This window comes from Crocodylus siamensis, chromosome 7, assembly GCF_052110815.1.
Source record: "Crocodylus siamensis isolate JL-2025a chromosome 7, ASM5211081v1, whole genome shotgun sequence".
Lineage (NCBI taxonomy): Eukaryota > Metazoa > Chordata > Crocodylia > Crocodylidae > Crocodylus > Crocodylus siamensis.
The window spans coordinates 73129043-73145003 of NC_143401.1; the positions used below are offsets into that span (position 1 = coordinate 73129043).

The following is a 15961-nucleotide window of genomic DNA, read 5'->3' on the forward strand; positions in this document are numbered from 1 at the left end:
ATCTCCAAATCCGAATCAAATCAGACCTTTAAATCTCTCCAAATCCAATCAGAACCCTCTGAATCAATTCGGAGATATTCAAAAAGATTTAGCGATTCAAACACAGACACAGCTTTAAACATTTTTTCTACATACCTCAAGAGACCAGAAGGCTCGTGAATGCTGCAGTGGTGGGGCAGATGGAGCATCCCACAGGAGAGCAAGGGGCTCTCCAGCATGTTCTACAGTAGACCCCGAAGTGGACCAGAAGCACTTCCGGTCCCCACTGTGCCCCTCCGGCATGGTGACTGGTGCCTCCTGGGCCTGGCGGGGCACCCGGGTCCTCCCATGGCCGACTGCCGAGCCGGGGAGTCATGGGGAAGACCCCCAGCACACTTCCTAAGGACCTGGAAGTGGAGCAGGGGGTTGTACCAGGCCATGGGCTGAGCGAGGGGCCTGGAGCCACCAAGCTGAGGGCTGTACCTGGCTGCGGGGTGAGTGGAGGCTGGAGACATGCGGGGGGGCAGCCAGCAGACGCAACCCTCCCGAGCTGCCCCCCCATAGTCCCCTGCACCCTCAGTATTCCCCCCTTGCTCCTCCAGCTCCCCCCACTCCCTGGCATAGAGCCCAGGTCCCAGTTGCTGTGATCCCTGGGGGGGTAGGGGGGCAGTCCATGAGGTATGCAGAGGGGCTGCGCTCTGCAGGGCACAGGGGACTCATCCCTCCTGAGCAGCCCCTCATAGTCCCCCTCTACACCCACATTCCTGGCCCTGCAGGCTTCCAAGTTGCTTTACAATTAAAACATTGCCCAACTGATCTTTCTCTGTCTGTTGTTTTAATTGTGGAGGAACATGGGTCGTACTTTTCCCAGGATGACTGGTAGAAATCCTCCCTACAAAGTTTATGAACACTCCAAAGTAAACCCCTTAGTTCCATGTCCCCTTGGGATTTCCTGTTTCACAAAACAGACACCAGTAAAAGACTATAGTAAGATCTGGAAGTCATGCTAAACTAAGGCTTATTCACAACAGGTAAAATACAAAACACTGATGCTGAATTCACAGTGCAAGCATAGCTAGGCCATCTGAGAAGACATAATGTGGCATCCCCTCCGGTTTATCTTCTGTATTCATAGTAATTTCAAGTCAGTTCCTAGGTGCCTGGTTACCCCTTACAACCTTATTTTTTTCCTGGCCGTTAATCAGTTTCTTGAGATGTTCCAAACCAGATAACCCCTTGTCACTGAGAAAGGCAATTCATTTAAATTGAAACTGTTTATATAACAGGATTTTCCTTGTCAATTATGGCGTGGGACCCTCTTGATTTACACAATTAAAATAATGCTTTGAAGAGGCTGGACTAAGGGTATAAGAAAATAGTAAAGCAGCAAACAGTGGGCTTCAAGACGGACAAATCTCTCTGACACCATCCGCTGTTGTTTTCGAGAAGGTAGAATACACAGATCATCTCTTTCTGTTGCCTGTTTAATCTTCAGAGATTGTGCTAGGAACATGGCCTGTCAACAAAACACCCAAGTGCCTTGTAATGGTGAGATCCCAGCTCCCACTGTCTCTCTCATTTTAACTGTGGAGGAATGTGGGTTTTGGGTTATTTTTTACTTTAACTCCTACAACTAAGTGACGGTGTGTGTGCTGCTTCAATTCTACTGTGACATCACTTTTTGTATCATCAGTTTCACTGTATCAGTTTCCATCTATGTTTACACTTTATGTAGTAACTAGCCAATTGCCCCTCAAAAATGATTGTGGGGGGAGGGGCTGGGATGGAGTGCAGCACCCCATGCTGCTGCTGTTCTGCCTCTTGCAGGGAGCGGGGTGGGGGAGCCGAGCCGAGCCAAGCCGCTCCCCCACCCTCTGTCCAGTCCTCAGCGCAGCTTTGGAATTATGGCAGCATTCCCCCATGCTTGGAGCACTCTAATTGGTTGTTTCCATCAGCCAATCAAAGCTCAAATAAAGCATTATGGCTAGACAGACAGACTTAGGCTTTTATAATATTAGAATGGGAGGAGAGCCGTTATAGATAGGAAAATGATTGTACAATTTGGCAAGTAGACCCAGGAGCAATTGTAAAACTGGAAACAATTCTTCACTTAAAAAAAACCCGATTAGATTTCAAATTCAAAATAGCCTTTCCAGATGGAATTATCAGGACAGTCACAGAAGTAATTACTTAAAAAAATAAAAGCTTTCCTTATTATAGCATTATGATGAAATAGCAGTAGTACACAGTTCCACAAAATAAGAACGCTATGTAGTGAGATAAGCTGTAGCATAAATGCTTCCTAGCGACATATATTGGAAAATAACCTTTATTTTTTTCCACAATTTTAGGGGAAGACAGAAGGAAGCAGTGCTATCTTTCAAGCTTATATTATACTAAATTGAGTGCATGGCTCTTATACATAATAGAAACCCAAATAGCCAATAACCCATATTGTCACTACAGCTGTTGCTTTTAGACTAAAAGTTCTTTTAAACTGGGAAATTTTGTAAAGCAAATATCATACAATGAATACTTCTAGGAAAAAACAAGTGATGTAGCATTGCTAATATCAGGCTGTCCTAATTTTTACGAAAGAATATCCCTGCCCCAGGAGGTATTTAGGATCAGAAAAGCACATCTACAGCTTAAATCCTCCTTGTTTAAAAAAAAACAAAAAAAAAACACCACGTACAGAACTAGGACTAAATCCTGCCTCTGCTACAGTTGCGGATGATGGCACAAGAAACCTCTCCACACAGTATTCATACTGGAAAGCAGAGTAACATGCACACAGGGTGTAAGCTGACTGGGTCAGCAGTTTGAGGGTTAAGAAGCTGGCCTACTTTCATTTCCATAAGAGAAGTAGTGAACAGCTTTATTCATAATTTTGTATCACTTTTGTTAATGAGAATTCAATATTCTAAATAAACAGTATCAAATGCAACATGGTTTTACATGCAGCAGAACTAAGAAAAAATATGTAAAAAAAAGAAAAGAAAAAGGAATAAGTAGATGGATTCAGAGAAAAAATAAAGAATTCAATTAAAAATATATATGAAAAGATATCTTTTGCAAAATAAAAGTACACTGAAATATGCTTACCATTTGTAGATAGTAGGAAATGAGCAGCATTCTGTTGTGGTAACCACCTAATTTTATTAATTTTTTCCTCAATTTCTAGACTTTTCAAGTAATCAAACTCAGGTTCATGACTCTGAAAGGTACTGTAAACATTATATTCTCCCCTAGAATGAGGACGGCTTTTATTCTGTAAGATATAATATTCAGAATAATGTTAATATTATTTCTGCACAAAGAAAACAATATGACCGTATATACACTATATGTATAAATCAAACATTTATTAATTACAACATAAATGTGAACTTGGAATTAAAAACTTAGGCAATTATCTTGACAAACTCAAAAATCTGCTAGAACAACACAGAAGACAAATTACATGAGGAAAAACAATACAATTAATATTACAATGAAGTAAAATAAGCCAGCTGAGCAACACGGTAATAACATTACCTGGCTCCCCCTCTCTTTGCCTTCCCTCCCTGCCTTTTCTTTTTGATGCTACTGGTGTAATCCCAGAAGCTATAAAAAGCAAAGTGCTTTGGAAAGGGTGCCATCTGTACAGGGAAATTTTGTTAATATAGGTAAACAAAAGTCCAAGTTGAAAGATTTGTCCACTGTACTTTCAAATGAGCTGGTAGGGAAGGCTACATATGCCTGATCAACTTCTCACAGATCATATGGCTCTAACTGATGCCCTCCCCTATTTAACCAGCCTCCATTTCTGTTGCTTCACTTTAAAAATCAGGAAAAAAGCGATATTGCACCAGAGCCAGCTACATTCCTTTGTTGCAAGAAAGTAATAGGACCCAATGTATGGATATAATGCTGGCCACAGTTACTGAAATAGCAATAACTAAAAAGCTTATGTTTAGCTTATTGTAGTGATATATAGTTTTTAAAATGCCTTTAAAATATTGTAATTGTTTATGAACATTAAAGATCATTCTCTACCCACTAACGCTCAACATTTCCTATACATAACACAGAAAGTAAGGCCTATATTTAAAGCTGCTCAAAACTTTGTTATAAGACCCTGTTATCAGACACTTACACTTCAAAATGTGTAGGCTGAAATTTTCCATGCTGGGTATCTGCTTTATGTATTTTCCCTCTGTCACTTACTTTTTCCCTTTCACTTTTGAGAAAAAGCAAAATGGTTCAGACATTCTGGGAACATATTGGGAGAAAACTAAAAAAAAAGTTACAACTGGTTTACTGAGAATCCAGTTAGAGCAGTGATTCTCCACCAGGGTGCGCTAGACCCTTTGAAGGGTGTTGCAAAGTGTGAGGACATATGAAGAAAAGTGCAGGTTCAGACTCAGTCCTTGCCCAGCTGTTTCCCTCCACCTGGCCCGTCTGCAAGGAGGTAAGCACTGTAATAAGTAAGTTAGTTTTTGAAATAGTATGCCACTGAATTCACAAAAATTATGGAGGGGTGCCTTAAGTACAAAAAGGTTGAGCACTCATGCTTTGGAGAAAGGACTCAATATTTGGTATGAACATTCAACTTGATATCTGGGCATGCTATTGAAACCCAAACAGATCTGACTGTTATAAACCTATTTACATACACTCATTAGAGACATGCTTGCATTTGATAGCTAGGTTTCAAAAATTTCTGTCTGCACTGGGCATGTGTCAGCCCAGGAATACAGGAGATAAGTAGGGTCTTCTCAGCAAATGCTCTTTCCAGGATCCAGTAACTGCTAAAACACCTAACACCCAAAGGAAATATGGGCATTGCTGTCCTCTCAATATTTCCTGTGTTATTGATCAAGGAAACTGGAGAAGGAAGGAGTACAACTAGGACCCAGAGAAGCAGAGACAAGGATTGAGATGAAGAGCAGATGAAAAACAAGAAAAGGAGATACTGGCCAAAGGAAGCTAGCAGGGACAAGTCTAAGCTTAAATGCACACTTTCTTCAAAACATGAATATTGGGATTCAAGGATTTGGATTTAATTCCTCTCCTCCTACCAAAAAACTGTGACACCCACATCATCTCCATCTAGCTCATGGGTTGACAACCTATGACTCACAAGCTGGATCTGGCCTGCAGAGCCATTTCATCCAGCCCACAGACTTGGGGCTTCAGTGGCATTCGGTACCAAGAGACTTCAGCTGAGGACATTCTCCCTGTCCCACCATGTGGAAAAGAGGAGGCTACAGCTGGTTACTAGCACCCACCCTCCTACCTCTGACCTGAACAGGGATGCTTCAATTCACAGCCTAAACACAGTTGATTTAACCTAGCTGATCAACACAAAGTCACAACCTATTACAATCACTTACTTTTAAGCAGCAAGGACCTGTGCTATGAACTGCCTGTGCTGTGGTCCTGTCAGACCAACCTGGTGGCCTTCTATGATCAGGTCACAAAATCCTTAGATGCAGGGGTAGCGGTGAACATAGTCTCTCTGGACTTTAGGAAGGCCTTCGACACTTTCTCTCACCCCATTCTCATTAAAAAGCTGGGGGACTGTGGTGTCAACATCTACACAATCAAATGGGTCGCTAACTGGCATGAAGGCCACACCCAGAGTGGTGGTGGACAGGTCATTTTTGATCTGGAGGGATGTGGGCAGTGAGATTCCACAGGGCTCGGTCCTCGGGCCTGCACTGTTCAACATCTTCATCAGTGACTTGGACAAGGGGGTAAAAAGCACCCTGTTCACATTTGCTGATGACACTAAGATGTGGGGGGATGCAGGCACGCTTGAAGGAAGGAATAAGCTGCAATCGGACCTAGACAGGTTACAGGGGTGGGAGGATGAGAATAAGATGGGTTTCAACACTGACAAGTGCAAGGTGATGCACCTGGGGAGGAACAACCGGCAGCATATCTACAGGGTGGGGAACTCCCTTCTCGTCAACGCAGAGGCAGAAAAGGATCTTGGAGTCATCATCGATGCCAAGACGAACATGGGCCGACAGTGTGGGGAAGCAGTCAGGAAGGCCAACCGCACCTTGTCATGCATCGACAGATGCATCTCAAGCAGGTCCAAGGAAGTGATACTCCCCCTCTATGCGACCCTGGTCAGGCTTCAGCTGGAGTAGTGCATCCAGTTCTGGGCACCGCACTTCAAGAGGGATGTGAACACCATGGAGAGGGTCCAGAGGAGGGCCACTCGCATGATCAGGGGGGAGCAGGGCAGGCCTTATGCGGAGAGGCTATGGGACCTGAACCTGTTCAGCCTCCACAAGAGAAGGCTGAGGGGGGATCTAGCGGCCTGTTACAAACTAGTCAGAGGGGACCAGCAGGCATTGGGGGAGTCCCTGTTGCCCCGAGCACTACCAGGAGTGACTAGAAATAACAGTCACAGGCTGGCAGAGGGTAGATTCAGGGTAGACATCAGGAGGCGCTACTTCACTGTCAGGGCGGCTAGGATCTGGAACCAACTTCCAAGCAAAGTGGTGCTAGCTCTCACCCTGGGGGTCTTTAAGACAAGGCTAGACAAACACCTTGCTGGGGTCGTTTGACCCTAGTACTTTTTCCTGCCAAGGCAGGGGGTCAGACTTGATGATCTGTTCAGGTCACTTCCGACCCTACAAACTATGAAACTATAAAGGTTTGTGATGCGAGGTAAGACACAGGTTACAGAGGTGGGCGGATGAGAATAGGATGGGTTTCAATACGGACAAGTGCAAGGTATTGCACCTGGGGAGGAAAAAGCAGCAGCATACCAATGGGCTGCAGAACTCCCTTCTTGTCAGCACAGAGGCAGAAAAGTATCTTGGTGTTACTATTGATTCCAAGATGAACATGGGCGCCACACTTCAGGAGGGATGTGGATAGCATCAAGAGGGTCAAGGAGGGCCACTCTCATGATCAGGGGGTAACAGGGTAGGCCCTATGAGGAGAGACTACAGGACCTGAACCTGTTCAGCCTACACAAGAGGGCTGAAAGGGGATCTGGTGGCCACCTACAAACTTGTCAAGGGGGACCAGCAGGCAATGGGAAAGTCTCTGTTCCCCTGAGCACTACCAGGAGCTGCAAGGAATAACAGCCATAAGCTGACTGAGAGTAGGTTCAGGCTAGACATCAGGAGGCACTACTTCACAGTCAGGGCGGCTAAGAGCTGTAACCAACTTCCTAGGGAAGTGGTGCTTGTCCCTACCCTGGGGATCTTCAAAAGGAGGCTAGACAATCACCTAGCCAGGGTCATTTGACCCCAGCATTCTTTCCTGCCCATGGCAGGGGGTCGGACTTGATGACCTGCTTAGGTCCCTTCCGACCCTATCAACTATGAAACTATATATACATTGTTTGCAAGTAGCATTTATATAAAAAATGCATATACAAACTGGACCCCAGATGACCACTGATTTCTACAGATACAAAAACAAACTAGCAATCTCTTTAAATGCACCAGGAGCAAAACATCAAAATAATTTTGACAGGGTAACTGGCTTAGTAGGTAAAAAGGGAAGCAGATAATGAGATATATTTTGGATTCTGTAAGGCTTTTGCTAATCTTTTGTTCAATATTTCCAAAAATGAACTAGGGAAATATGGCCTAGACCAGGGGTGGGCAAAATACAATTCACAGGCTGGATTTGGCTTGCCAAGGGATTCTATATGACTTGTGGCAGGTCCCTTGGCCCCATCCAGCTCAGGCGCAGGGGGCAGCATGGGCTGTGGGGGCTCACTCTGCCCAGCTGCCACTGCCAATTTCTCTTCTGCACTGCTGGGGGCACTGGGTGGAGCAGGCTAGCGGAGTCTCCATGGAGACTAGCCTGGAACTGCAAAGCAGTGATGACGCAGGGGTAGGGCCCAGGACAGAACCATGATCTGCTACCCGGCTATACCCCAGGCTCTGGTACCCACACTGACTATCCTGCAGTCCTGGCCCTGGCCCCGCCCCATTCCCCACCTGCTCGTGGCCCCATTCCATCTTCCTGGACCAGCATGTTCCTGCATGTGGAGTCTCCATGGAGACTCTACCCACCCACCCACTCCATCCAGTGCCCCTGGGGATGGGTGCAGGTTGGACAGGCCCGTGGTCAGACAGGATCAAATACCTCCCCCCTTATCCTCTGCAACAGTTCACCAGAACTCCTTACGCAACCCTCCACCCCAAATAATTGCCCATCCCTAGCCTGGCTGAATTCAGCATAAAATGAGTGTACACAAGCAGTTATCTGCAGTTTGCTGCTAAAATGGAAGGGTGTCACAGGTGGCACACTGTAGGGGTGTGCTTAGCCCAGTTCTATTAAAAAAATTCATGAATGATTTCAGTGATACAAAATAGCATTTGCAGATGACAGCAAGCTGGGATTGGCTGCAAGCAGCCTGAAGGATAAGACCAGAATTCAAAATGAATTTGACAGTCTTGTTCTCATACCTTCAAAGCTAAGTATAAAATTACTCACTTATGTCAGAAAAGAACTGTAATCAAGGCAACATTCCACTTGGCAAGAGTCAAATAAAGAACTTATTTTACAGCTACAGCACAAGGGGGAGTAATTAAATGTAGGAGTTCCGAATGTGTTAGGCCATAGTTTTTCTAAGCTATTGTAAACTATAGTGCTGAAAAGCAATATGGAGAAAAGAACCTCCTGACTGCTGGATGACCCAGTAAAAAAGAAAAAAAAAATTAAAACACACTAATGAGCAGAAAAAAAGACATTGAAGGGAGTATGAAAACAATAGCTACAAATGTAAAAATTAAAACTTACTAATGGGAGTGGAGGTGCATAAACTTGACAGACAAATCAAATACAGATGAACATCTTGAGAGAGTGAGCTAGGACTGGGATGGAGGGGAGGGTGGGTGGTATGTAAACATAAATACAGGAGTTGGGAGACCTGTCCCTCGTAGAGACCTAGGGAAGCGTGAATAACAGTGTCTCTACTTGTCAAGGGCAAGCTTCACTAAGTTGGACTGGCATGCTGTCCAGCAATAATAAACCTTACTGAGCTTTCGCCACTGAACACACATTAGAGTTCTGTTTTCTGTTTTGCCTTCAGGATCTGGAAGATGGCTTGCTAGCACTGGCCTTCCCAAACATACAGGCTTCAGCAGTATGTACATCAAAAGTGAAAGCAGCCAGATACCACCCGAAAAAACATTCCACATGCCTCAGAACAACAATCAAAATATCTAGCTGTAAGACTTTATAAGTCTTGGTGGCTTTTGGTGTAACACTCCAACGTACTGTTTATGCAGACTTAGAAAAGTAGTTTATTTGCATCCTTAAATTTTCACCCCACTCCATTTTGCTGGTTGATACCAATAACCAATTATTAACCAACCATATTGGCTGATACCAATCTGATAACCGATTTACAGGAATGCAGCTGGGCAGCGTGGAGAGCAACTCCCTGCAAATTTGTGGAGGAGTAGGGGTAGATTGAGACCCCCCATGGTGAGGGAGGGAATGGCGCAGGGGCTGGGGGTACTGCCCAGCTGGGACAGTGAGTGGGACCTGGGGCCAGGGCGGGGAGCAGGACAAAGCTGCAGCTCGCTTGTCTAGGAAATCAGCAACCCAGCACTTAAAAATGGCGGTGGCGGTGTTTGACCTAAAGCATATCAAGTTCAAATAAGCTTTAGTTCAAACGCTACCGACACCATTTTTAAGCACGGGGACGAGCCGAGCAGCACGAGGGCAGACGTAGGCTGCCTGCTGTGGACTCAGGGCTCTCTGCTCCACTGCCTTTGGCCTGGGAGCTCCACACCAGCTGCAAGCCCCCTGCCCACCCAGCAGCAGGAGGCACAACTTGTCATCCCTAGCACTGCCATGTAGGCAGGGGAATATATGGCCAGCGTGGTGCTTCAGAGGAAAAGGCAGGATAGTGGAGAGCCCCAAGCCAACAGAGGGGAGCCCACATCCACCCTGTGCACAAATCTGGGGGAGCACATATCCCCCCATGCCTCCCCTGGGGGGGTGTGTGCAGTGGTTGAAAGTTACCCCTACCCTCCTCCCAGACAGGCCACCCGCAGTTCCGTTCTGCTCTCTGTCCTGGCCCTGAATCCCATTCATTGCCCTGGCTGGACAGCACCCCCACACCCCAGGCCCTTCCCCACTCTCTCCCACACCATGGGGTCCTCAGACTGCACCCCCCAAACCCCTTCCTTTCCATACACTCCTTCCCTTCCCACAGACTTACTTGCATGGCACTGCTCTCTATACTACCCAGCTGCATTCCTGCATATGGCTGTGTGCATGCATGCAACATCCAGGCCCTCAGGCAGAAGGCATATTGTATCTGTAGGTGACATTATCAGCTACATGGGTCAAAAAAGCCAATAATGTTAATTTTCCTTTTATTAGTGCCAATCCAACATGCAACCAATATATTAGTGTAGCTCTATACTGTATTTATCAAGACAAGAAGATATAGAAAATAGGCATATTTTCCTTATGTTGAAGATTAAGATACAAAGCACACTGAAATATCAATGGACACATATGCCAGAGCAGTGAGTAACACAGGAAAGATTTAACTAGTATTTATCAATTTGATGATCTCTAAAAAACAGCTTCAGGATGGAGGGCAGTGGAGAGCATCTGAAGCATGGGCATCCTCCTGCATCTTTTCAGGAGCAGCTACCTCCTTGCAGTAATCTTTTCGTTTCTTGAAGGAAGTTAAACATTAAAAATTTAAGATGCCCTGGGCCTTAAGTTTTTGTTTCAGGGGAGCCACCATTGTGATTGTCCAAAATTTCAAGTGTACAGCCTAAACAGGGATACCTGGACTTTTCGGTACAGCACCAAATTCAGAAGACATACTGGGAGAGTTAGTTCAATCAAGGAAAAATAAGCCAATTGGAAGTTTTCTGAAGAAACAACTGGCTAGAAAACACAATCACATTTAACCTCTGTGACAAAAAGATGACATAGCATACATTTTGGTAAGAAAGAAAGATAAGAGCAATTTTAACACCTTTGTTTTCAAAATCACTGACCTCTTGTTCCCTTTGAAATATAACCACTCTACCACCTTTGTCTCCTGTTGCAAGAAGATCTCCAGAGTAATTAAATTCAACTGTTGAAATAATATCAGCTGTAAACAGAAGAGACACAAAATACCACTGTAACATGTAAACCAAACCAATTAAATTTAGAACCTAAAAACTGAGTGAAAAAGAAAAAAGAAAAATCAATTGCACTTTCCTATGACAGCAAAACAATCCCAGCTATTTTACATTAATATCCAAGACTAACAACATGTTTTGTTGATGGTTTTGATCAATTTTTTTTTTTTATAGATCCAAATTTTTCAAAAATACATTTTTTCCATCTGAAAAGCACTTTGTTTCTTATAAAATCTGATTAATTAACTGGTAGTATTTAACAATGGGATAGGAAGAAATACGATTCACTGGATTATCTGAAAACCAAATTATATGTTTGTGAAGTACAAATCTTAAGGTCTTCAATCAAAATAGGTACAGCACTGAACAGAAAACCAAAATGCTGATGGATTTAGGATGAGAAAGTAGTCCATCTGGTCTAGAGGTCCGAAGTAGAGACTTCAGAGGAAACTGCAAAAAATTCTGCAGTTTGTTGTTTATATCTTAGGAAGAAAGGAATAATTTCCTTAAATTACTGAGCTTTAGAACCTGAAACATATGAATTATAGCTTCTATACATGAACTGAAAAGTACATCTCCAGTTGGCAATCACTGAAAGGAGTGAAAAGGATGACCATAGTCTGAACCTCAAAACCGGGTGTTTACATATGTTTAGACAACCTTGTAGGATCCCAGCTAAATTCCCATGGACAGCATCTCTTCCTCCAGAACTGCTAGTAAGCAAGTCTTAAAGTTGCTTAACTGAATGAAAAAGCTACAAGACCAGAAATGCCACAGGATACTTGGGTGAATTACATGGGAAAACACGAGAAGCAGCAGTGACATTTCATTTCAGACTTGCTCTCTTAACTTTCCATCGTTTAAATTAAAAAAATGTAATGTTGTTGATTAGATGTATTTTAGTGCAATTATACTTTCTATTTTAACTAAGTAATGTTACATAAACTATTCTCCTTTGCATGCAAATTGCCCCATAACTTAAATTGTTACTTAAAAAATGCTGAAACAATAAAATTGCACCACATATTTTAAAGTTAGTCCCTTTCATACAAGTTTCAAATAGCACGGACAACCTCCAGAACTGCTGTAAGACAAGGGCAACCTCCCTTCAAGGTGAATTATTTTAAGCATGAGATACTAAAGAACTGAAAAATGACAACAATATGCAAGCATATTTCAATAGAAAGAAATTTGGATTTGTTGGCTCCAACAGATATTCATAAGTTGCTTACAAGACAGTGTGTATATTTTTGGTTGAAAGCATACCTGTAAAGTTTGTCCCATTTACACTTGACTGACTACTAATTCACCAAGAACCAGATGTGTATAGGCATAATGGACTGTTTAAAAAAAAACAAATGTCCAGTTGTGAAAAATAAGTCTGTCAATTAGGTAAGGTATCAGCTTTAAAATCTGGCACCTAAGCAAATCTGCAAGCTCACTTACTATGTATGTAAATATATGGAAAAGCAAGCACGCATATTACTCAGAACATACCTAAATCGTGGCAGAAGTCTGTGGTGCACCAATGCCTTAAATCTCACCCTTTTCACCCCCACTCCTGCGCCAGAGTGGCCAAGAGGCAATAAATGCCACAATTTTTGCCTCTCAGCAAAAAGTCAGTATTTTGGAAAAGAAAGCCACATGAGATATGAGAAATTTTAAAAAATAAATTGTCTTTTCTACTGATACCTTGGAACCAAGAGAGGTGCTAAGAGTATGTAGAACTACCGCAGCAGCTTCTACTTCGGAAAAGGTTACTAAATACCTGATTCTTCAACTTACCACCAAAAATGCAGCATAAAAGGCTCTATTTTTCACCAAGAGGCTAGCTCTAGTGCTTTGGGGTTTTGTTTTTTAACCTGGAAAAGACATTTTTGCAGCACACCTACAGCACCAGAAAAAATTGTAATCATAACAGAAGGGACAGGAACTGTTGCACTTTACTGCAAGGAAGTTCTTGACTTTTTCAACACAAGCTCCCAAAAAGTAAATTTAAAAATATGAGCAGAAATCCTGAACTATTTATTATGCCTTGATAAATTTCAAATTTGCATCTCCATAGGAGGTAACAAGCTGTTCATATGAACAGAGAGGATAATAAGGTTGTTTAATGTAAAGAAAAATAAACTACTAGGGCTGCTTTTTCTCTTGAACTTAATGAGGCATTTCAAATCTTCCATCTCTGTGTTAGAGAACTTAATATTTTATATAAATATATGCAATACAAAATGAATACTATGCATATTATAAAAATATAATTTTACATAGACACACATATACAATGTAATGAAAATTATTTCTATTGTATGCAGATTATTTCCGTATATTTCCATATACACATAGTGAAAAAATGCTTTCTGATTCCTCACCTGACCCCCAAGAAACTTATAAAATCACCCAAGTGCTACAAGACTGACCTGAACTAGATTTTTTCTGGATACATCTCAGATGCGTACTGAATTTTTTCTGAACTCTTAACTGAAGAAAGGAGGAGCTGCATATAGATAGACAGACAGATAAAGCCAGCTCCTTCAACGTGTAAGACAAATAGGCAACAGCAAAACAACAGTTTTAAGTATATCCAAATTAAATTTACATTTCAGACAGGTTTAATCCATTTAGTCATCATGAAGCACTGATTCCCTCATCACACAAAATTATCTAGTTCTCCAAGATGGACCAGATCCTGGTTTCTTGGGAGGTGGAGGAAGGAATTGGAAAGGATTTTCACACCTTTATATGTTGTACACATACCCACATTTCCTCCCTTTATACATCTCCTTTGAACTCTACTCCTCTTTAAAGAAAGCAACATAATTACAGGTTTTAATAAACACACCACACAAATCTTAGTATATTTTAACTATAATTTATCACATACAATAATTTTCTTCTATTAATTTGCGGGAACACCAGCTTTCTCTCTTCTACTAAAACACATCAGGCAATCTTTCACAACAGGGAAGTAATCAGTAATGAAGTTTCCCAGAACAATGAGGAAAGAGTACAAGTAACATTCACAGCAAAGTACCTTCCCCCTGTAGAGAAACAATAGATTTTTGTGGTATACCACACTTGAAAGCAGTTTTCTTATGAATGGTACACCCACAGAAAACTACAAGACTAATTTTGTACTGCTTAGAAAGGCATGGAAGGCTGTCCCTGTCGATGTCCTCTTGTGTGGCTGAAGCTGGGGGGCGGTGGGGAACGACAGCATGAAAAAGTTGCCAGGAAGACTGCCTGTGAACTCACCGTGTGTCACCTCCTACACGGTACCTAGCTACTGTACCCATGTTCTTACTCTTAATCTGTAGGCTAACCTACGTCACATTTACCACGAGGTATTGTTGCCTGTCAGCTCTGTGTTCCTGAGGGACCCAGCTTCCTGGACTTATAAAGGACTTTCCCCGCCCTGACTCTCCCACACCTCATCTAACCAGAACTAAGCAGCAGAAAAGTTTAATAGGCATTTCAGGCCATACACTCCCTGGTCCCAGCATGGGAGGCCTATTTAAAACTTGATTGCCTAAAACTTCGTTGCCAGGTTAGTCTGTTGCCTCAGCATTCCCTAAGTCAGAGGGGGTATGGGCAACACTTGAACAATGGTTAAGGGCTCATTGCAACAAACAGCCCATTGGCACCCTGACCACAAATGCTGTCATACTTTTCCTGGGATGACTGGTGGGAGTCCTCCCCACAAAGTTTATGAGCACTCCAAGTAATCCCCTTAAGTATGTTCCATGTCCCCTTGGGATTTCCCGTTTCACAAAACAGACCAAATCAAGGCACCAGTAAAAGACTACAGTAAGATCTGGAAGTCATGCTAAGCTGAGGCTTATTCACAACAGGTAAAATACAAAACACTGATGCTGAATTCACAGTGCAAGCATAGCTAGGCCATCTGAGAAGAAAGAATGTGGTATCCCTTCCAATCTATCTTCTGTATTCAAAATAATTTCAAGCCGGCTCCTAGGTGTCTGGTTACCACTTAAAACCGTATGTTTTTCCTGGTTGTTAAGCAGTTTCTTGAGATGTTCCAAACCAGATAACCCCTTGTCACTGAGAAAGGCAATTCATTTAAATTGAAACTGTTTATATAACAAGATTTTCCCTGTCAATTATAGCATGGGACCCTCTTGATTTACACAATTAAAACAATGCTTTGAAGAAGTTGGACTAAGGGTATAAGAAAGCAGTAAAGCAGCAAACAGTGGGCTTCAAGAGGGACAAATCTCTCTGACACCATCCGCCGTTGTTCTCAAGAAGCTGGGGTAAACAGATTGTCTCTTTCTGTCACCTGTTTAACTTTCAGAGATTGTGCTAAGAAATTTGCCTGTCAACAAAACACCCAAGTAAGTGCCTTGCATTCTCACCCAAGGGGTGAGACCCCAGCTCATGTGCACTCTCCCTCTCTCTAGGCATAGCTTTCTGAACCTGAATTTTATTAGCTAAGCTTGAGCTAGGTTTCTCCAAATACTCAACTGAACCAGAGTAATATTGTAATATTTCTGTTTATTTTTCCTTGCATGGCTATTAATACTAGTACCATCATATTGTGGAGAAGATCCCTAAGCTCCTCCAGCCCACTGACCACAATCCCATGCTCCTCATCCATGTGGGCACCAATGACATGGCTCAGAGTGCTACCAGCCAGGTCATGAGGCGCTACAGGGATTTGGGTGCGGGGCTAAAGGGTCTAGGAGCACAGGTGGTGTTTTCTTCGATCCTCCCAGTCTCGGGCTATGGACTGAGGAGGGAGAGGAGGATCAAGGTAGTCAACCAAAGACTGCGACGCTGGTGTCACTGGGAAAACTTTGGCTTCCATGACCACAGTCCGCTCTTCGGAGAGAGAG

At 43.0% G+C, this 15961-nt stretch overlaps 1 protein-coding gene across 1 annotated transcript in view; it reads right to left on the reverse strand.

The window, feature by feature from the left end:
• The window catches only part of PPP2R2D (protein phosphatase 2 regulatory subunit Bdelta), a 47641-nt gene that overhangs the window by 16108 nt on the left and 15572 nt on the right, over positions 1–15961 (reverse strand). The window contains exons 3-4 of the mRNA XM_090056497.1: positions 10977–11074; positions 3085–3250 (exon numbers count right to left, since the gene is read on the reverse strand). Of these exons, the coding sequence (XP_089912623.1) occupies positions 3085–3250; positions 10977–11074 (264 nt within the window). The remainder of the gene's footprint in view (positions 1–3084; positions 3251–10976; positions 11075–15961) is intronic.